This window comes from Carcharhinus amblyrhynchos, chromosome 1 (assembly GCF_965287045.1).
Source record: "Carcharhinus amblyrhynchos chromosome 1, sCarAmb.v2.hapA, whole genome shotgun sequence".
Taxonomy (NCBI): Eukaryota; Metazoa; Chordata; class Chondrichthyes; order Carcharhiniformes; family Carcharhinidae; genus Carcharhinus; species Carcharhinus amblyrhynchos.
Window position 1 is genome coordinate 61,841,246 of NC_137324.1, and position 17,246 is coordinate 61,858,491.

General features: G+C 44.1%; 1 protein-coding gene across 1 annotated transcript in view; it reads right to left on the reverse strand.

Annotated features, from left to right (window-relative positions):
- arl15b (ADP-ribosylation factor-like 15b) overlaps positions 1 to 11,851 on the reverse strand; it is a 272,877-nt gene extending 261,026 nt beyond the window's left edge. The window contains exon 1 of the mRNA XM_080185667.1: positions 11,619 to 11,851. Coding sequence (XP_080041793.1) covers positions 11,619 to 11,630 — 12 coding nt within the window. The 5' untranslated portion in view covers positions 11,631 to 11,851. The remainder of the gene's footprint in view (positions 1 to 11,618) is intronic.
- Between the last annotated feature and the right edge of the window lie 5,395 nt (positions 11,852 to 17,246).

Genomic DNA, 17,246 nt, shown 5'->3' on the forward strand with positions numbered 1-17,246 from the left:
GAAGTGTTAGGTTTTTTAGGGAACATTAAAACGGATAAACCTGCTGGGCCTGATGGCATCTATCCTAGACTGCTCAGGGAGACAAGGGATGAAATTGCTGGGCCCCTGATGGAAATCTTTATCTCTTCATTGGACACAGGTGAGGTCCCTGAGGATTGGAGGATAGCAAATGTGGTACCATTATTCAAGAAAGGTAGCAGGGATAACCCGGGTAATTATAAGCCAGTGAGCTTGATGTCTATGGTATGGAAATTGTTGAGAGGATTCTTAGAGATAGGATGTATGCGCATTTAGAACGGAATACTCTCATTAGTGACAAACAGCATGGGTTTGTAAGAGGGAGGTCATGCCTCACAAATTTGGTGGAGCTTTTTTGAGGGGGTGACAAAAACGGTTGACAAGGGAAGCGCCGTGGATGCTGTCTATATGGATTTTAGTAAAGCGTTTGACAAAGTCCCTCATAGCAGGTTGGTGCAAAAAGGTTAAATCTCATGGGATAAAAGGAGAGGTGGCTAGATGGGTAGAGAACTGGCTTGGCCACAGGAGACAGAGGGGAGCAGTCTTTTTCCGGCTGAAGTTCTGTGACCAGTGGCTTTCCGCAGGGCTCTGCACTGGGACCTCTGCTATTTGTGATATACACAAGTGATTTGGAAGAAGGTGCAACTGGTGTGATCAGTAAGTTTGCAGATGACACAAAGGTGGCTGGACTTGAGGATAGCGATGAACATTGTCGGACAATACAACAGGATATAAATAGGCTGGAAAATTGGACAGAGAAATGGCAGATGGAATTTAATCCAGATAAATGCGAAGTGATGCATCTTGGTAGAACTAATGTAGGGGGGAGCTGTACAATGAATGGCAGAAGTATAAAACACACAGAGGGACCTGGGTGTGCAAGTCCACAGATCCTTGAAGGTGACAGCACCAGTGGAGAAGGTGGTGAAGGTGGCATACGGCATGCTTGCCTTCGTAGGCTGGAGTATAGGGTATAGAAATTGGCATCTGATGTTACAGCTGTATAGAACGTTGGTTAGGCCACATTTGGAGTACTGCGTCCAGTTCTGGTCGCCGCACTACCAGAAGGACGTGGAGGCTTTGGGCTTTGAAGAGAGTACAGAGAAGATTTACCAGGATGTTGCCTGGTATGGAGGGTCTTAGCTATGAGAAGAGATTGGGTAAACTGGGGTTGTTCTCCCTGGAAAGACAGAATGAGAGGAGACCCAATAGGGGTGTATAAAATTATGAGGGGTAGGGATATGGTGAACAGTGGGAAGTTTTTTCCCCAGGTCAGAGGTGGCAAACACGAGGGGTCACAGGTTCAAGGTTGGGGGTGGGGGAGTGCAAGGTTTAACTCAGATATCAGAGGGATGTATTTTACACAGAGGATGGTGGGGGCCTGGAATGCACTGCCAAGTAGGGTGGTGGAGGCAGACATGCTGGGATCATTTAAGTCTTATCTGGATAGCTACATGAGCAGACTGGGAATGGAGGGATACAAAAGAATGGTCTGGTTGGACCAATGAGCGGCGCAGGCTTGGAGGGCTGCAGGGCCTGTTTCCAGTGCTGTATTCTTCTTTGTAGAACTTCATTGTTGGAAATAGCATTAAATCATATGGACATCAATGTTATATATACACAATGCAATTAATACTACACTCATGACAAAAGATTTTCTCAACTAATATTTCCAGGCATAGAAATGGTAGCATTCCTCAAACAATGTACAATCGATCAAAGCAGATGGAACATTTGTAGACTTGCTTATCCATCCAAGGTCCTCTCTATAATGAAGGAATATTAAATTTTAACTAACTTATCGTGCAGATTATCCTAAACGATACGCGAGGAGCACCAATAATTCATGTTAGAATTCTATGACCAAAATATACACAATTCCCATTCGTTGGAGCAAAAAAAATATACAGTTAAACTTGGTGTTGTTCAGACTGCTACACTGGGGAAATCTACTTGAATGATTCGTTAAATTTATTTTGACAACACTGTCGATATCTAGTAAAAAGAAATAGAAGAACACATTGGAGTTATTTGGGACTAGTTTGTGCAGTGCATAAACATTATCATAGGCCTATTGGGCTGAATGCCAGGTAAAAATGATAAATATACAAAGCAAAATAATGTATACTTGCTTAATAGTTGGTTGAATATAGTTTATGTTGATAAACACCAGTCCTACACCACCTATTCAACAGGTTTTACATCAAACAATTGCCATTAAAATGTGCTATGTCTGCTTGAAAACACATACAAAATAATGCTCAGTTGATAATGTAACAACTCCACAGCATGGGTTAGAAAACCTAATATTTGGTGGTGATGTTTAGAAGATAGAACATAGAACATAGAACACTACAGCACAAACAGGCCCTTCGGCCCACAAGTTGCGCCGACCACATCACCTACCAACCTACAGACCTATCTATAACCCTCAATCTCATTAAACCCCATATACTCATCCAGAAGTCTTTTAAAAGACCCCAGCGAGTTCGCCTCCACCACCACTGACGGCATATGGACATATGGACAAGAGATTTTGTCACAGAGCTGCATTTTGTGGGGTTCCAGCCAATCCTTATGTGGTATCATGCGAGGGGAGCACAGACAAGATGATCACCAGTGAGAGCCAGAAGTTTTTGAAATCATGCTTCCCTGACACAATGTTAGGACTCCAACATTGAACAACACAGATCCAGAGACATCTTTGTAGGTCACTCTGCATTCTATTGCAGGGTTGGCCCTGCAAGTATATCTCAAGAACCTGGCAACGAAATTGTAGGTGAAGTGACTTTTCTTTTTAAAGAGTAAAAGTAACTTTCTCCAAAATGTGCAGGTTAGATAAATTGGCCATGGCAAATGCATAGGGTTACACCTTGGTCAGATGCTCTTTCAGAGAATAAGTGCAGACAAAGGGTTGAATGGCCTTCTGCTGCCCCATCGGGATTCTACGATAGTAAAATGTCTGAAAATACTTGAGTGTATCTAGAGGTATAGTTTGATCATCACTGGGATGGCAGAGTAGTAGGTGACCTTCCCACACAAAGGCTGCAACAGATATGAGATCCAGTTGCAATGCCTCTGGATAAGCAGCACCAGGAGATGAAGCAAGGGCTGCAGAGGGGGAAAGCTCTGTGCCCTGACCTCTGCTAACTTGTCAGACTCCTCCATGTTGCTCAATAGAGATGGTCCAGCCAATATACTAGTGTCTCAGTGTGCGTGCCCATCAATAATCTCCTGTGTTACCCCATTGAGCAACTCAAGAGCATCCTCTGCAACTTTGTACATAACCATCTTTCATCCCTCTCCCAGCTCCACGTCATTCATGCTTTTGCTACTCACTCTGTGCTGATCCCAACTCTACATTAGCCCCCAAGTTCACATGCAGAATCAGAATCCAGAACAAAGAACATTACAGCACAGGAATAAGTCCTTCAGCCCTCCAAGCCCGTACCAACCATGCTGCCCGACTGAACTAAAACCTATCCTTCCAGGGACCATATCTTTCTATTCCCATCCTATTAATGTATTTGTCCAAATGCCCCTTAAAAGTCACTGTCCTACCTGTTTCCACTACCGCCCCCGGCAGCTAGTTCCAGGCACCCACCACCCTCTGTTTAAAAAGATTGCCTCGTACATCTCCATTAAACCTTGCCCGTCATACCTTAAACCTAGTAATTGACTCTTTTGACTCTTCCACCCTGAGAAAAAGCTTCTGACTATCCACTCTGTCCATGCCCCTCAAACTTGTAGACTTCTATCAACTCGCTCCTCAACCTCTGTCGTTCCAGCGAGAACATACATTTCTCCAACCTCTCCTCATAGCTCATGCCTTTCATACCAGGCAACATCCTGGTAAATCTTTTCTGTATCCTTTCCAAAGCCTCCACATCCTTCTGGTAGTTTGGTGACCAAAATTGAACACTACATTCCAAATGCTGGCTAATGAAAGTTCTATAAAGCTGCAACATGGTTTGCCAATCTGATCAAATGGGAACCCTCTACAAGCATTAGAACATCTTGAATGTAGCTGAAATACTTTCAGGTGACAAAGAACTACATATCCAATCGTAGCAAAGCAAGAATCAATATTGCAGAATACTGCACAGTATATCCAAAGTGGTCAAGTACAAACAACAGCAAGTCCTGCTTTAACATTATGTTGCTCTAATCAGATTACATTTAATAGTACTATATCCAGATTTCACCAATTTACCAACATGATACAAGGCAAATATTTAGGTCCTGGGCACAGTTCAAAGAAAATTTTGCAAGTCTTATCCTCAGCATCAGAGGATACTCTGTGCCATGACCTCTGCCAATGTTTGTAGAGGCCTGTCATAATGCAAGTAAAATTAGCTTTAGGTTCACAAAGTGCTGACACTCTGAATATCAACTGGTACAACACCAAGTTACATATGTTCACAAACCTCTTCAACTATTTGGGCAGGTCAACGAGAGGGGAGAGCCTTGCAGGCATCTCAATTAAGACTCTCTTCCAGACCGAGAAATGTCATAGCTGACCAAGTATCCCTTGAACTCAATGTAGAATGTAGGAGTTCAACACAAGCATTATATAGAGCTTGGAAATTTGTGCAGGACAAAGCCAAAAATATGACTCCCATGTGGAGTAGGTGATTAATAATATCAGAAGATATAGTACATTGTTAGCAAGCTTCCTGCCATTGTCTCTGATGAGCACTTGAAAAACAAAAAAGCTATTGTGATGATACTTTCTATACCTTTAAGAAATGTATTTTTAATCATGTTTCTTGTAAGGGGTATGTTTAGAATTCAGCTGATTGCATGGTGCTGATTTATCTGCCCAAGGCAGTTCACAGGCTGAGAATGCAAGCTAATTATTGATTTTAGCAAGGAATGTGTTTGTTTTAATCTGAGTTCATGGATTTTTATTTTGTTTTTCACCTGGGTTTCAGGGTAGGGTTTTGATTAGGCTGATTGGCAGAGTCATAGGGAGCTAAGGCGACGGTGCAGAGGGACCTCGGGGTCCTTGTGCATGAGTCGCAAAAACCCAGCCTGCAGGTGCAGCAGGTGGTCAGGAAGGCGAATGGGATGCTGGCCTTCATAGCGAGGGGGATTGAATATAAAAGTAGGGAGGTCTTGCTGCAGCTGTATAGGGCATTGGTGAGGCCGCAGCTGGAGTACTGTGTGCAGTTTTGGGCGCCGCACCTGCGCAAGGATATTTTGGCCTTGGAGGGAGTGCAGAGGAGGTTTACTAGGCTGATACCGGAGTTGAGGGGGTTGAGCTATGAGGAGAGGCTGAATAAACTAGGCTTGTACTCGTTAGAGTTTAGAAGAATGAGGGGAGATCTCATTGAGACGTATAAGATGATGAATGGGATGGATAGGATAGAGGTGGAAAGACTCTTCCCGCTCAAAAAAGACAGTAGGACTAGGGGGCACAGCCTCAAGATAAAGGGGGGGCGGTTCAGAACGGAGTTGAGGAGGAACTTCTTCACTCAAAGGGTGGTGAATCTCTGGAATTCTCTGCCCGTTGAAGTGGTGGAGGCTGCCTCGCTAAATATTTTTAAGAAGCGGGTTGATGGGTTTTTGATAAGAGAGGGGATTAAGGGTTATGGGGAGAGGGCGGGAAAGTGGAACTGAGCCACGACAGATCAGCCATGATCTTATTGAATGGCGGGGCAGGCTCGAAGGGCCAGATGGCCTACTCCTGCTCCTATTTCTTATGTTCTTATGTTCTTATGTTCTTAAGCTTACAGGGAAAAGCAAACAGTTTCTGCTTCATTCTGAAAGAAGCAAGAGTTGTCTCAGTCTCTCTAGAGGCTGCTATTTTAGAATTGCCAGAAGACAGGTGTCTTTCTGCCTCTCTCTCTTTCTTCAGAAGTGTTCGAAGGCTCTAAGACTTTTAACAAGTAAAAACATGGAATCCTGTGTTGTTTGCCAATTGTAAAGAAGAGTTTAAGAGGAATATTGCACAAGTTGGAACTAATAGAGATAGGTTAGCGGTTAAGAACTGTATCTTGTCACATTTAAAGTACTTCACTTGTTAAAGTAAAAATTTATTTATTAGTCACAAGTAGGCTTACGTTCACACTGCAATGAAGTTACTGTGAAAATCCCCCAGTCGCCACACTCCAATGCCTACAGATACACTGAGGGAGAATTTAGCATTGCCAAATCTTCACCTAACTGCGCATTTTTTGGACTGTGGGAGGAACCCCACACAGACATGAGGAGAGCGTGCAAACGCCACATAGACAATGACCCAAACCGAGAATCGAATCCAGGTCCCTAGCACTGTGCAGCAGCAGTGCCACCCCTCATGTATTTGTTAAAATGTTAAGCTAATTAATTCATTACAATTAAACCGTATTGTTAACTCAAGTTTATTTTAATAAAAGCTTCCTAGTGTGTCAATAGAATCAAACGTGGAGTGAAACATATCCTCTCACTAATACCAAAATAAATAAAACTGTTTAGGGTCTAGTCAGGCTTCATAACATTTTGGGATTTCCGCTCAGATACCCTAACACTACTTAGTAAAGAGATTTTAATAGTATAAAAGTATTAAAGAATCAAAACAAATACTCATCTCTCATTCCATTTGCGTCTATGTTTTCATTTATCTTCTAATCTTAATCTTAGTTGCCTTCATATATTCAAGAACCTGTCTGCCATGTTCATTCTTATAGTCTAAAAGAAACGTTTACTGAAATTAACAAACAGTCTTCTTTGTTCTTACTGTTGCTCTCCTTTTGCACAAGGATACTGTTCTTCTGGCATCTATGATTTGTCAGAGCAAGTCCACAAGAAATTCTAGATTGGAATCTAAAACAGTTGGGAATATTTGTCAGGAAGCATTCAAATCAAGACAAGTTGATATTGATTCTACGCTGACAAGTATTTTGCTTTGACATGGGTATACAGGAACAGCTTTACAGTGGGCAGGAGTAGCCAGATAACGTGTCCCCAATAAACTCTTGTAGTGCATAATCATTGCTAATTTAACTTCAATACTGATAACTTGTTCAACCTGAACAATCTTCAACTTGGAATCCAGGCTTTAAACCCCCCCACAGCTTTTCCCACCGATTCCTGATTTTCCCCTCTGCAACATGCCCATATCTTGCAACTCAAGTAGCTTCACTGTCAAAATACACTTTTTGGTCACCTTCAGACTGATTTTTTGGTTTTCACTGCATACTAATACATGTGACAAGTATTATTTCTTGCGTGTTACACAGACAAAGCATACTAAACGTAGAAGGAAAGAATGTTGAATGTAGTGTTTTAGTCATAGTTAGAACAATCAACTCAATGTGAGGTAGGGCCCCTCAAAAGTCCGATAGCAGTAGGGAAGAAGTCGGTTGGTATGTGACCTCAGACTTTTGTCTCTTTTTCCTGATGGAAGAAGTTGGAAGATCATATGTTCGGGGTGCATGCGGTCCTTGATTATGCTGGCTGCTTTTCCAAGGTCGCGGGTAGGGGAGATAGAATCAATTGATAAGAGGCTAGTTTGCATGTCAGAGCATGCTTCATTCTTGATCCTTTGTAGTTTGTTGTCTTGGACAGAGCAGGAGTCACACCAAGCTGTGATACAATAGAAAGAATGCTAATGGTTCTTTTATAAAGGTTAGAGAGGGTCATAGTAGACAAGCCAAACTTCCTTTGCTTTCTGAGAAAGCAGAGGCCTTTCTTAACTATTGTGTCCACATGAAGGGACCAGGACAGGTTGAGAGTGATCTGGGCACTAGAAAAACTTGAAGATCTTGACTGTTTCTACTTCACTCCCATTAATATAGACAGGGATCCTTCACTGTGCTTTCTGAAGACAATGACTATCTCCTTCATTTCGTTGACATGGAAGGCAAGATTGTCATCGCACCAGTTCACCAGATTCTCTATCACTTTCCTGTACTCCATCTCGTCATTGTTTGAAATCTGACCCACAAGTGGTGTCATCAACGAACTCGAAAATCAAGTTGCAGGGGAATTTGGCCACATAGTCGAAAGTATATTTATTAGTCACAAGTAGGCTTATATTCACACTGCAATGAAGTTACTGTGAAAACATATAAAGGAGTATAGTAAAGGGCTCAGGACACAGCCTTGTGGGGCACCACTGTTGAGGACAATCGTGGAGGTGTTGTTGTTGCCTAGCCTGACTGATTGAGATCTGTGGGTTAAGAAGTCTCGGATCTAGTTGCAGAGCATGGAGCTGAGCTCCAGGCCAGAGTTTAGAGATGAGTTTTATAGGAATAATGCTGTTGAAGGCTGAGCTGTAGTCAATAAATAGGAGCCTTTGTTATCTAGGTGTTCCAGGGTTGAGTGTAGGGCCTAGATATGGCACCTACAATGAGCCTGTTGCAGTGATAGGCAAACTGTAGTGGATCCAGGCAATCTGGGAGGTCTGAATTGATGTGTTATGGCTAACCTTTCGAAACAGTCGTTAATGATGAATGTCAGAGCCACCGGGCAATAGTCATTAAGACATGCTGCTTGGCTTTTCTTTCGTACCGGGATGATGGTCGTCTTCTTAAAACACAGGGATCTCACACCGCTGTAAAGAGGGGTTAGAGATGTCTGCGAATATCCCCATCAGCTGGTCTGCACAGGATCTGGTCTGGGTGCCCCATCTGGTCCAGTCACTTTCCATGGGTTGACTTTTGAGAAGGCTGCTCTGATGTCTGCGATGGTGACCTCAGATACAGGTTCGTCCAAAGCTTCCAAGGTGGAGGGCATGCTCTCACCGACCTCTTGCTCAAAACAATCAAAATGCATTGAGCTCATCAGGAGGGCTGCATTGGCACCAGCAATTTTACATGCCTTGCAGACCTCATCATAGTTGGAGTCCATGTGGCTAGCCTGGGACTGTCTTTTGGCATCTTTGATGGGTCTCTTGTATAGGTCAGGGTCTCCTTACTTGAATGCCTCAGACCTGTACTTCAGCAAGCAATGGATGTCCCTGTTCATCCATGGTTTCTGGTTGGGAAACACACAGAGTGCTTCTTTGGCACACAATCTTCTACACTCTTACTTCTGAACTGCAACTTTCCTTCATTCACAATTTACAAACTCCAAACATAGCTGCCCATATTGTGTTTCATGTTAAGCTCTGTTCATTTATCAGTTCCATTCTCGTGGCTGATATTTTTAAAAAAAGTCATCTTGGAATTCCTTCATGACTTTTAACAGCCTTCCTTCACCTCTCTCATTCTTCAGTTTAGTGATGTAGCACTCTGTTATACCCACCTCTCCACTGCCCCATACTGGTCATCTAAACCCCATTCCTTGGAAATCCATCCAGAAAATGCCAGTTTTCCAGTTGTTGTCTCCTGCTTTTACAAATCTTTGCTGAACTCCACACTCTGTCCAAATCTTTGGCTTTTGGCCACCTTTGCTGTAGAAGCCTTCAGGCCATAGACCAATTCAAAATATGCAAATAAGTATAGAGTCTCACTATGCTAATAAAATCAACAAGTTATGCAATTTTCACAGATTCAACAGCTTTAGAAGCCACTAAAGAATAGAAACAGAAGGAAAAGAGGGAAAGGAAAAAGAATGTCTATTTAGGAGTGTAATTTATGTGGAGATGACTGGAGTTGGACTGGAATGGGCACAGTAAGAAGTCTCACACACCAGGTCTATTTAGTAGCACAAGCTTTTGGAGCGCTGCTCCTTCATCAGGCTGCTGTGGGCCTGTTGCAGCGATGGACAAACTGTTGTGGATCCAGGCAACCAAAGAGGTCGGAACTGATTCATGCCATGGCTAACCTTTCGAAACAGTTGTTAATGATGGATGTCAGAGCCACCAGACGATAATCATTAAGGCACACTGCTCACTCACTTGATGAAGGAGCAGCACTCCAAAAGCTCACACTATCAAATAAACCTGTTGGACTTTAACCTGGTGTTGTGAGACCTCTTAGGGAGTACAAGTTAGAAGGCCTCTAATGTGCCACATCAGCCTTCAGCTGACTGAGGACCAATAATTGAGGACCAGGATCTGAAACCCATATTAATGTCATGTTTACCAAGGAGCAGATCCCCGACTCCTATATATTTTAAGCGACTTGGCCAACCTCCATCAGGGAACCAAAAGCACCAGGGAGACATCGCGAGCAGCACTTTCACAAGATCCTCAAAATCTACTGGCAAGTAAGATCCAACAGCCCCATCCTCTCCCAAGCCAACCTGCCCAGCTGACCTGCCAACACTAATCCCTCAAAATTAGATCCGCTAGGCAGGATACGTAGTTTGTTTGTCTGAAAACATACTCTATGTACAGCCACCCAAGGCTGAAATTGAACCCAGATCCCTGGAGCTGTGAGGCAGCAATACTAATTATTTTTCACTACTGTGCCACCTTATTTTGGAGATTTGTTTTCAAGATGAGTTCTGAAACCCAAAGTTAATATTTTATCCACAGGCTTTGGAGGAATTTCTGTTTATATATTTGCATCATGTAAATCTACTCCTCCACAATTCCTTCTTGATATTCAAGAAATCTTACTACTTATCTTAAGAGTTGAAATTGCCAGGGATTGAAATTCTCAAAATTGGTACCTTGGTTAAAAACGTTAACGTGTGGTTTAATTTTTGCTAACAAGGGATCGTAGTCCTACATCCTACAGTGATTTTATTTAAATGAATGCAAGAATAACCGAGACATTCTCTGCATCAGGCTAATTTTCTCATCCTGAAAAACAAATAAATGTTACAATTACAGGAGAAACACCACCCTTCTGTTCCTTTTCACATTTTAGCCAAAAGCAATAAATTTGAAAGACTTATTGTGTGAGGATCCTGTTTACTGATTTTCTTTAAACCTTTTATTGTTCAACACACTGTAGCCAATCAATAAACTGCACTTAACCTCACGTCAGACTTATAAAGTAATGAGACTTTCGTGACATTATAAAGCGTTTAAAGATCAACAGAGCTTGTATATTTTCGTCTATATATTAACCACACAATGTATTTTTCAAAAAAGGCAAGAAATACCCCTGAAACGAGGTTCATCATGATTTTGTGCCTATAAGAACAACTTTCGAGCTCCTCTGAAGTATTCAGGATCTTTGGGAGAAAAACAGGATTGTAGGAACAAACCAATACGATCGTACACAATACAACGTTGCCATGTTTGTATACAGGCAGAGATTTGAGGTATATGGGACAGAACACATTGCAAAGTTCGAAATGTGAAGCGCTCTGTTACCACTTTCGAGCATAAATAGATTAAGGTCGCCAACATTTAAGCTTAAGGTAGCACTGAGTCCATCTAGGCATGGCTTACTACACAAACTGTGGTTTTCAAGAAAATTCAGCTGAGTTTACACCCAAATCATTAGAAGGCTCGTTACAATAGCTCGGCAAAATACCGTAGCAATTAAAACTTCTAATGAGATGGTAAATGAGAAGGGTGATTGAAATACCTGTTACAGCAAGTGCATTCTCTCTCATTCATTCATTCCCGCCACTCAAACTTGGTGCAGGTTACAACAGCCATATAATCAGACAATTCTTTACAAGTATAAGCAACCAAAGAAAACCAAAAGTAAAGCCGGGCTGTAGACTAATATGGCACTCGTCCAAAAGGAAATAAAAACATACAAACGTACCAGATAATCCATTTACTCAATAGAGGCCCTAAGCTCCCCAGTCCGAAATACTTTAGTCTTCTTTGTGTGTAAATTTTAGATATTAATTACGCTGTAAGCACGACATGTCTCACATTCCCCGATTTCACTGAGACAGAAGATAAAATGAACAGCGCGTCTCTCCCACTCCACATAGATATACACAGCACTTATTTCCTCTACTGTACTTTATCCCCTAGTGGGTGAAATGTTAAAATTAACACCCCCCGAAAAACCACTCCCTTATTACGTAAAGCAGTCATCTGATCGCAGACGTGAACCTGTTTTTCAATAACCCCGGAAGTTTGTTTGAAGCCTGCATTGGATTAGAGAGACTCACGTGTTCAGGGGCCTGGCAAGTAGCAGAGACTGAAATTCCCCTTGCTGCCGCTCTCCACACTACCCAAGAGGGCAGTGCGGATACATTTAGCTGGAACTGCAGATAAAGAGGATAATGTAAACGATATCTGCCTGTTACTGTGGACATGCTTGATATATAATAATATATTTAGCCATAAGATTAGTAATGTATATATAATTAGGTTTCAAAGGAAAATAAAACGATTGATTTATCTTTTTGACAAAGGGTCGTCAGGACTCGAAACGTCAGCTCTTACAGACGCTGCCAAACCTGCTGAGATTTTCCAGCATTTTCTTTTTTGATTTATCTCTTACATCAAATAAAGTAGTCTGTTTAAGTATTTTTATTGGATACCAAGAGAAATATGCAGCATAGAAACGGACTTCTCAGTGCAATCCACACTTTCAGAGAGATATACTGTTTATAGAGAGAGTGCAAAGACATGTTACCAAAACAATGGAATACCTTGTGAGGACCTTTTTGAGAATTCTTCGATTACAATCTTTAGAGAAGAGAAGACTGATTTTTGATCTAGTTGAAGTTTATAAGTTAATACATGGCCTCACTCAGTGGTCATGATGTGGGTATGCTGGCGTTGGACTGGCGTAAACACAGTAAAAAGTCTGACAACACCAGGTTTTAGTCCAACCTATTTATTTGATAATATACTCGCAAGCTTTCGGGTTAGCCCCTTCACCTGACGAAGGGGCTAACCCCGAAAGCTTGCGAGTATATTATCAAATAAATAGGTTGGACTAAAACCTGGTGTTGTCGTGCTCACTCAGTGGTGCAGCTAGAGGGGGAGCAGGGGGAGCAACTGCTCCCCCTGAGCACATTCTTCAAAAGTGGCGCCTTTTCAACGGGGTGTTCCTCACGGGCCCTCTTCCCGAGATCTGAAGTCCTCGATCCGTGTACTGCAATCACGGGATGCGATACGGATGCGGGGACTTCAGGCAGCGAGGAAGGCATGCAATCTCCCGAGAGGACATGCAATCACGAGGATAATTTTTCATATTGCTTCGTTTTGATTTCATTTTATATTTAAAACGTAAAATAATTAAATAACACGTTTTTATTATGTTTTGATTTTAAATACAAAATAAAAATGAATTTAAGATTCTTTGGTATGTGTCGTGGTGCCTTTTTTATGTGTTCATAAGAACATAAGAAATAGGAGCAGGAGTAGGCCATCTGGCCCTTCGAGCCTGCCCCGCCATTCAATAAGATCATGGCTGATCTGTCGTGGCTCAGTTCCACTTTCCAGCCCTCTCCCCATAACCCTTAATCCCCTCTCTTATCAAAAACCCATCAACCCGCGTCTTAAAAATATTTAGCGAGGCAGCCTCCACCACTTCAACGGGCAGAGAATTCCAGAGATTCACCACCCTTTGAGTGAAGAAGTTCCTCCTCAACTCCGTTCTAAAACGCCCCCCCTTTATCTTGAGGCTGTGCCCCCTAGTCCTACTGTCTTTTTTGAGCGGGAACAGTCTCTCCACCTCTATCCTATCCATCCCATTCATCATCTTATACGTCTCAATGAGATCTCCCCTCATTCTTCTAAACTCTAACGAGTACAAGCCTAGTTTATTCAGCCTCTCCTCATAGCTCAACCCCCTCAACTCCAGTATCAGCCTAGTAAACCTCCTCTGCACTCCCTCCAAGGCCAAAATATCTTTGCGCAGGTGCGGCACCCAAAACTGCACACAGTACTCCAGCTGCGGCCTCACCAATGCCCTATACAGCTGCAGCAAGACCTCCCTACTTTTATATTCAATCCCCTTCGCTATGAAGGCCAGCATCCCATTCGCCTTCCTGACCACCTGCTGCACCTGCAAGCTGGGTTTTTGCGACTCATGCACAAGGACCCCAAGGTCCCTCTGCACCGTCGCCTGCTGCAGTTTTTCGCCACGTAAGTAATAGTCCTTCCTACCATTATTCCTACCAAAGTGGGCCACCTCGCACTTGCCAACATTAAATTCCATTTGCCATTTCCTGGCCCATTCGCCCAGCCTATCTAGATCCTTCTGCAGACGCTCCACACCCTCCGCACAATTTGCCGTTCCCCCAATCTTGGTGTCATCCGCAAATTTCGACACCCTACACTCGGTTCCCTCCTCCAGATCATCTATATAAATGGTAAAAAGCTGAGGCCCCAGCACCGACCCCTGGGGCACTCCACTAGTCACCATCCGCCAATCCGAATAGCACCCGTTGACCCCCACTCTCTGCCTCCTATTTGACAACCAATCCTCTATCCACGCTAACACCTTACCCCCAACTCCAAGTCCCCTGACCTTCTGCAATAACCTCTTATGAGGTACTTTGTCAAACGCCTTCTGAAAATCCAGAAAGACCACATCCACCGGCTCTCCTCTATCCACCGCCCTAGACACATCCTCATAGAACTCCAGTAAATTTGTCAGACACGACTTCCCTTTAATGAAACCGTGCTGCGTCTGCTCTATCAAGCAATTCCCTTCAAGATGCCTCGCAATTTCCTCCTTAATGACGGATTCTAACATTTTACCTACCACAGACGTTAAACTAACTGGCCTATAATTCCCTGCCTTTTGCCTGGCACCCTTCTTAAACAACGGCGTAACATTAGCCGTTTTCCAATCTTCTGGCACTTCCCCAGAATCCAGCGACGTCTGGAAAATAACCACCAAGGCATCCACTATCACCTCCGCCATTTCTTTCAGAACCCTCGGATGCATTCCATCCGGTCCTGGGGACTTGTCCACAATCAGCCCCTCCAGTCTGTCGAGCACCGCCTCTCTAGTAACAGTAATGTCATTAAGACCCTCCAGTCCTACCACCTTTCCATCGCTAACACCCGGCAAATTATTCACGTCCTCCTCCGTGAAGACAGAAACAAAAAAGTTATTCAATACCTTAGCCATATCCCCATCCCCTACCACTAGGTCCCCTTTCTCATCCTCTAAAAGACCAACGTTCACCCTAGCCAGCCTCTTCCTTTTTATATATTTATAAAAACTCTTGCTATCCTTTTTTATATTAAGTGCTAGCCCAGCTTCATAGTTTCTCCTACCCTCCTTTATCAACTTCTTTGTCAATCTTTGTTGACATTTAAATCTCTCCCAATCCTCTTCTCGCCCACTACTCTTAGCTACTCTAAATTCCTCCGCTTTTAATTTAACACTTTCCTTCACCTCCTTCGTTATCCACGGCTTATTACCTCTCCTCCTACAGTCCTTTTTGACCATCGGAATAAATTTCTGCTGAGCACCAAGAAAGATCTCCTTAAAGATCCTCCACTGCTCCTCAGCAGACCCTCCCTCCAACGCACTCCCCCAGTCCACATTCGCCAATTCTTCTCTCATCCTACCGTACTCCCCTCTATTCAAACAAAGGACGCGTGTCCGGGAACCCACTTTCTCCTCCTCCATCTGCACCAGAAACTCCACCATACAATGATCACTCTCTCCAAGAGGATCCTTCACCGCAAGGTCCCTAATTCTACCCGCCTCATTACATAGCACCAGATCCAAGATAGCTCGCTCCCTCGTCGGCTCCAATACACACTGTTCAAAGAAATTATCCCGGCAGCATTCCAAGAACTCCTCCTCCAGCCCACCGTGTCCAACATGGGTCGACCAATCAATACGCAGATTGAAATCCCCCATAACTACGGCCGTCCCATTCCTGCACTCCGCACTTATTTGCGCGTTAACAGCCCGCCCCACCTCCAGATCATTATTCGGGGGCCTATAGATGACACCCACCAGCGTCTTCCTCCCTTTGCTGTTCCTAATCTCCACCCACAACAATTCCACGTTCTGCTCCTTGGCTCCAATATCATCCCTTGCTACCACCTTGATGCTATCCTTAATCAGCAGAGCTACGCCCCCCCCCTTTCCTCCTGCCTATCCTTCCTAAACACTTGATACCCTTGGACATTCAGCTCCCAGTCCCTGTCACCTTGCAGCCACGTCTCTGTAATGGCCACCAGATCGTATCCATTTGTGTTGATCTGTGCCACCAGCTCATCCACTTTATTCCGAATGCTTCGTGCATTCAGATACAGCGCTTTCATCCCAGCCTTCACCTGGACCCTATTTGCCGTAACGCCACCAACCATACTCACGCCCCCTACTCCCTCTATTATTGGGACATCCCCGGCCTCTTCCCTTACCTGTACCCTCTCCCTAACTTTAGACCTCGTAAGGTCACCTACCCTCGCACCCTCCCCCCCCCTAATTAGTTTAAAGCCCTGTCTACAGTCCTCTTTACTCGATTCGCCAGCACTCTGGTCCCAGCACGGTTCAGACCAACCCCATCCCGCCCGAACAGGTCCCACCTACCCCAATGCTGGTGCCAATGCCCCATAAATTCAAACCCATTCCTCCCACACCAATCCCTGAGCCACCCATTCACTTCCTTAATCCTGTCAACCCTATGCCCGTCTGCACACGGTTCAGGCAGTAGCCCAGAGATGACCACCTTGTCGGTTCTACCTTTTAATTCCATTCCCAGCTTCTCATACTCCCTCCCCAGATCCTCAGTCCGCACTTTGGCACCCACATGTACCACAACGACCGGATTCTCACCCTCCCACTCCAGGTTCCTCTGCAGCCCAGCTGCGACATCCTGTACCCGAGCACCAGGCAGACAACACACCCTTCTGTGCACTTTGTCATTGTGACAAAGGACAGTGTCAATACCCTTCACCCCACTGTCCCCAATTACTACGGCGTTCCTTTCCCCCTTCTTTTTGCCTATGTCCTGCTGCAGCACTGTACCGTGTGCAATTTGCTCACCAACCTCACCTGCCTCATCCTCTTCCAGACTGGCAGCAAGAACCTCAAACCTGTTTTGCAGATTAAGAGGCTGAGGCCTCTGCTCCTCACCCCCCTTCCTCTTCCCAGCAGCCCCCTCTTGTCCCTGACCCTTAGAGTTAGCCAGTCTAGCGGGGGTGGATGTCACTTGCACCCCATTGACAATGGCACCCTCTCTCCCCCTGATGAGCCTCAGTGTCTGTAGCTCAGAGGCCAGCTCATCCACCTTGAGCTGGAGCTCCTCCAGCAACCTGCACTTACTACAGACATGGTCACTGGGGAGGACCCTGGGGTCCACCAGTTCCCACATCATACAGAAACCACACATCACATGCCCCTCCATTATTCACTGTAGTAGGTTTGAGAAAAACTTTTTTTCCTTGTTTTTTCAAACGAACTCACCTGGCCTTTTTTCCTTCCAGCCCTTTTTGATATTAAGCCCTATTAACT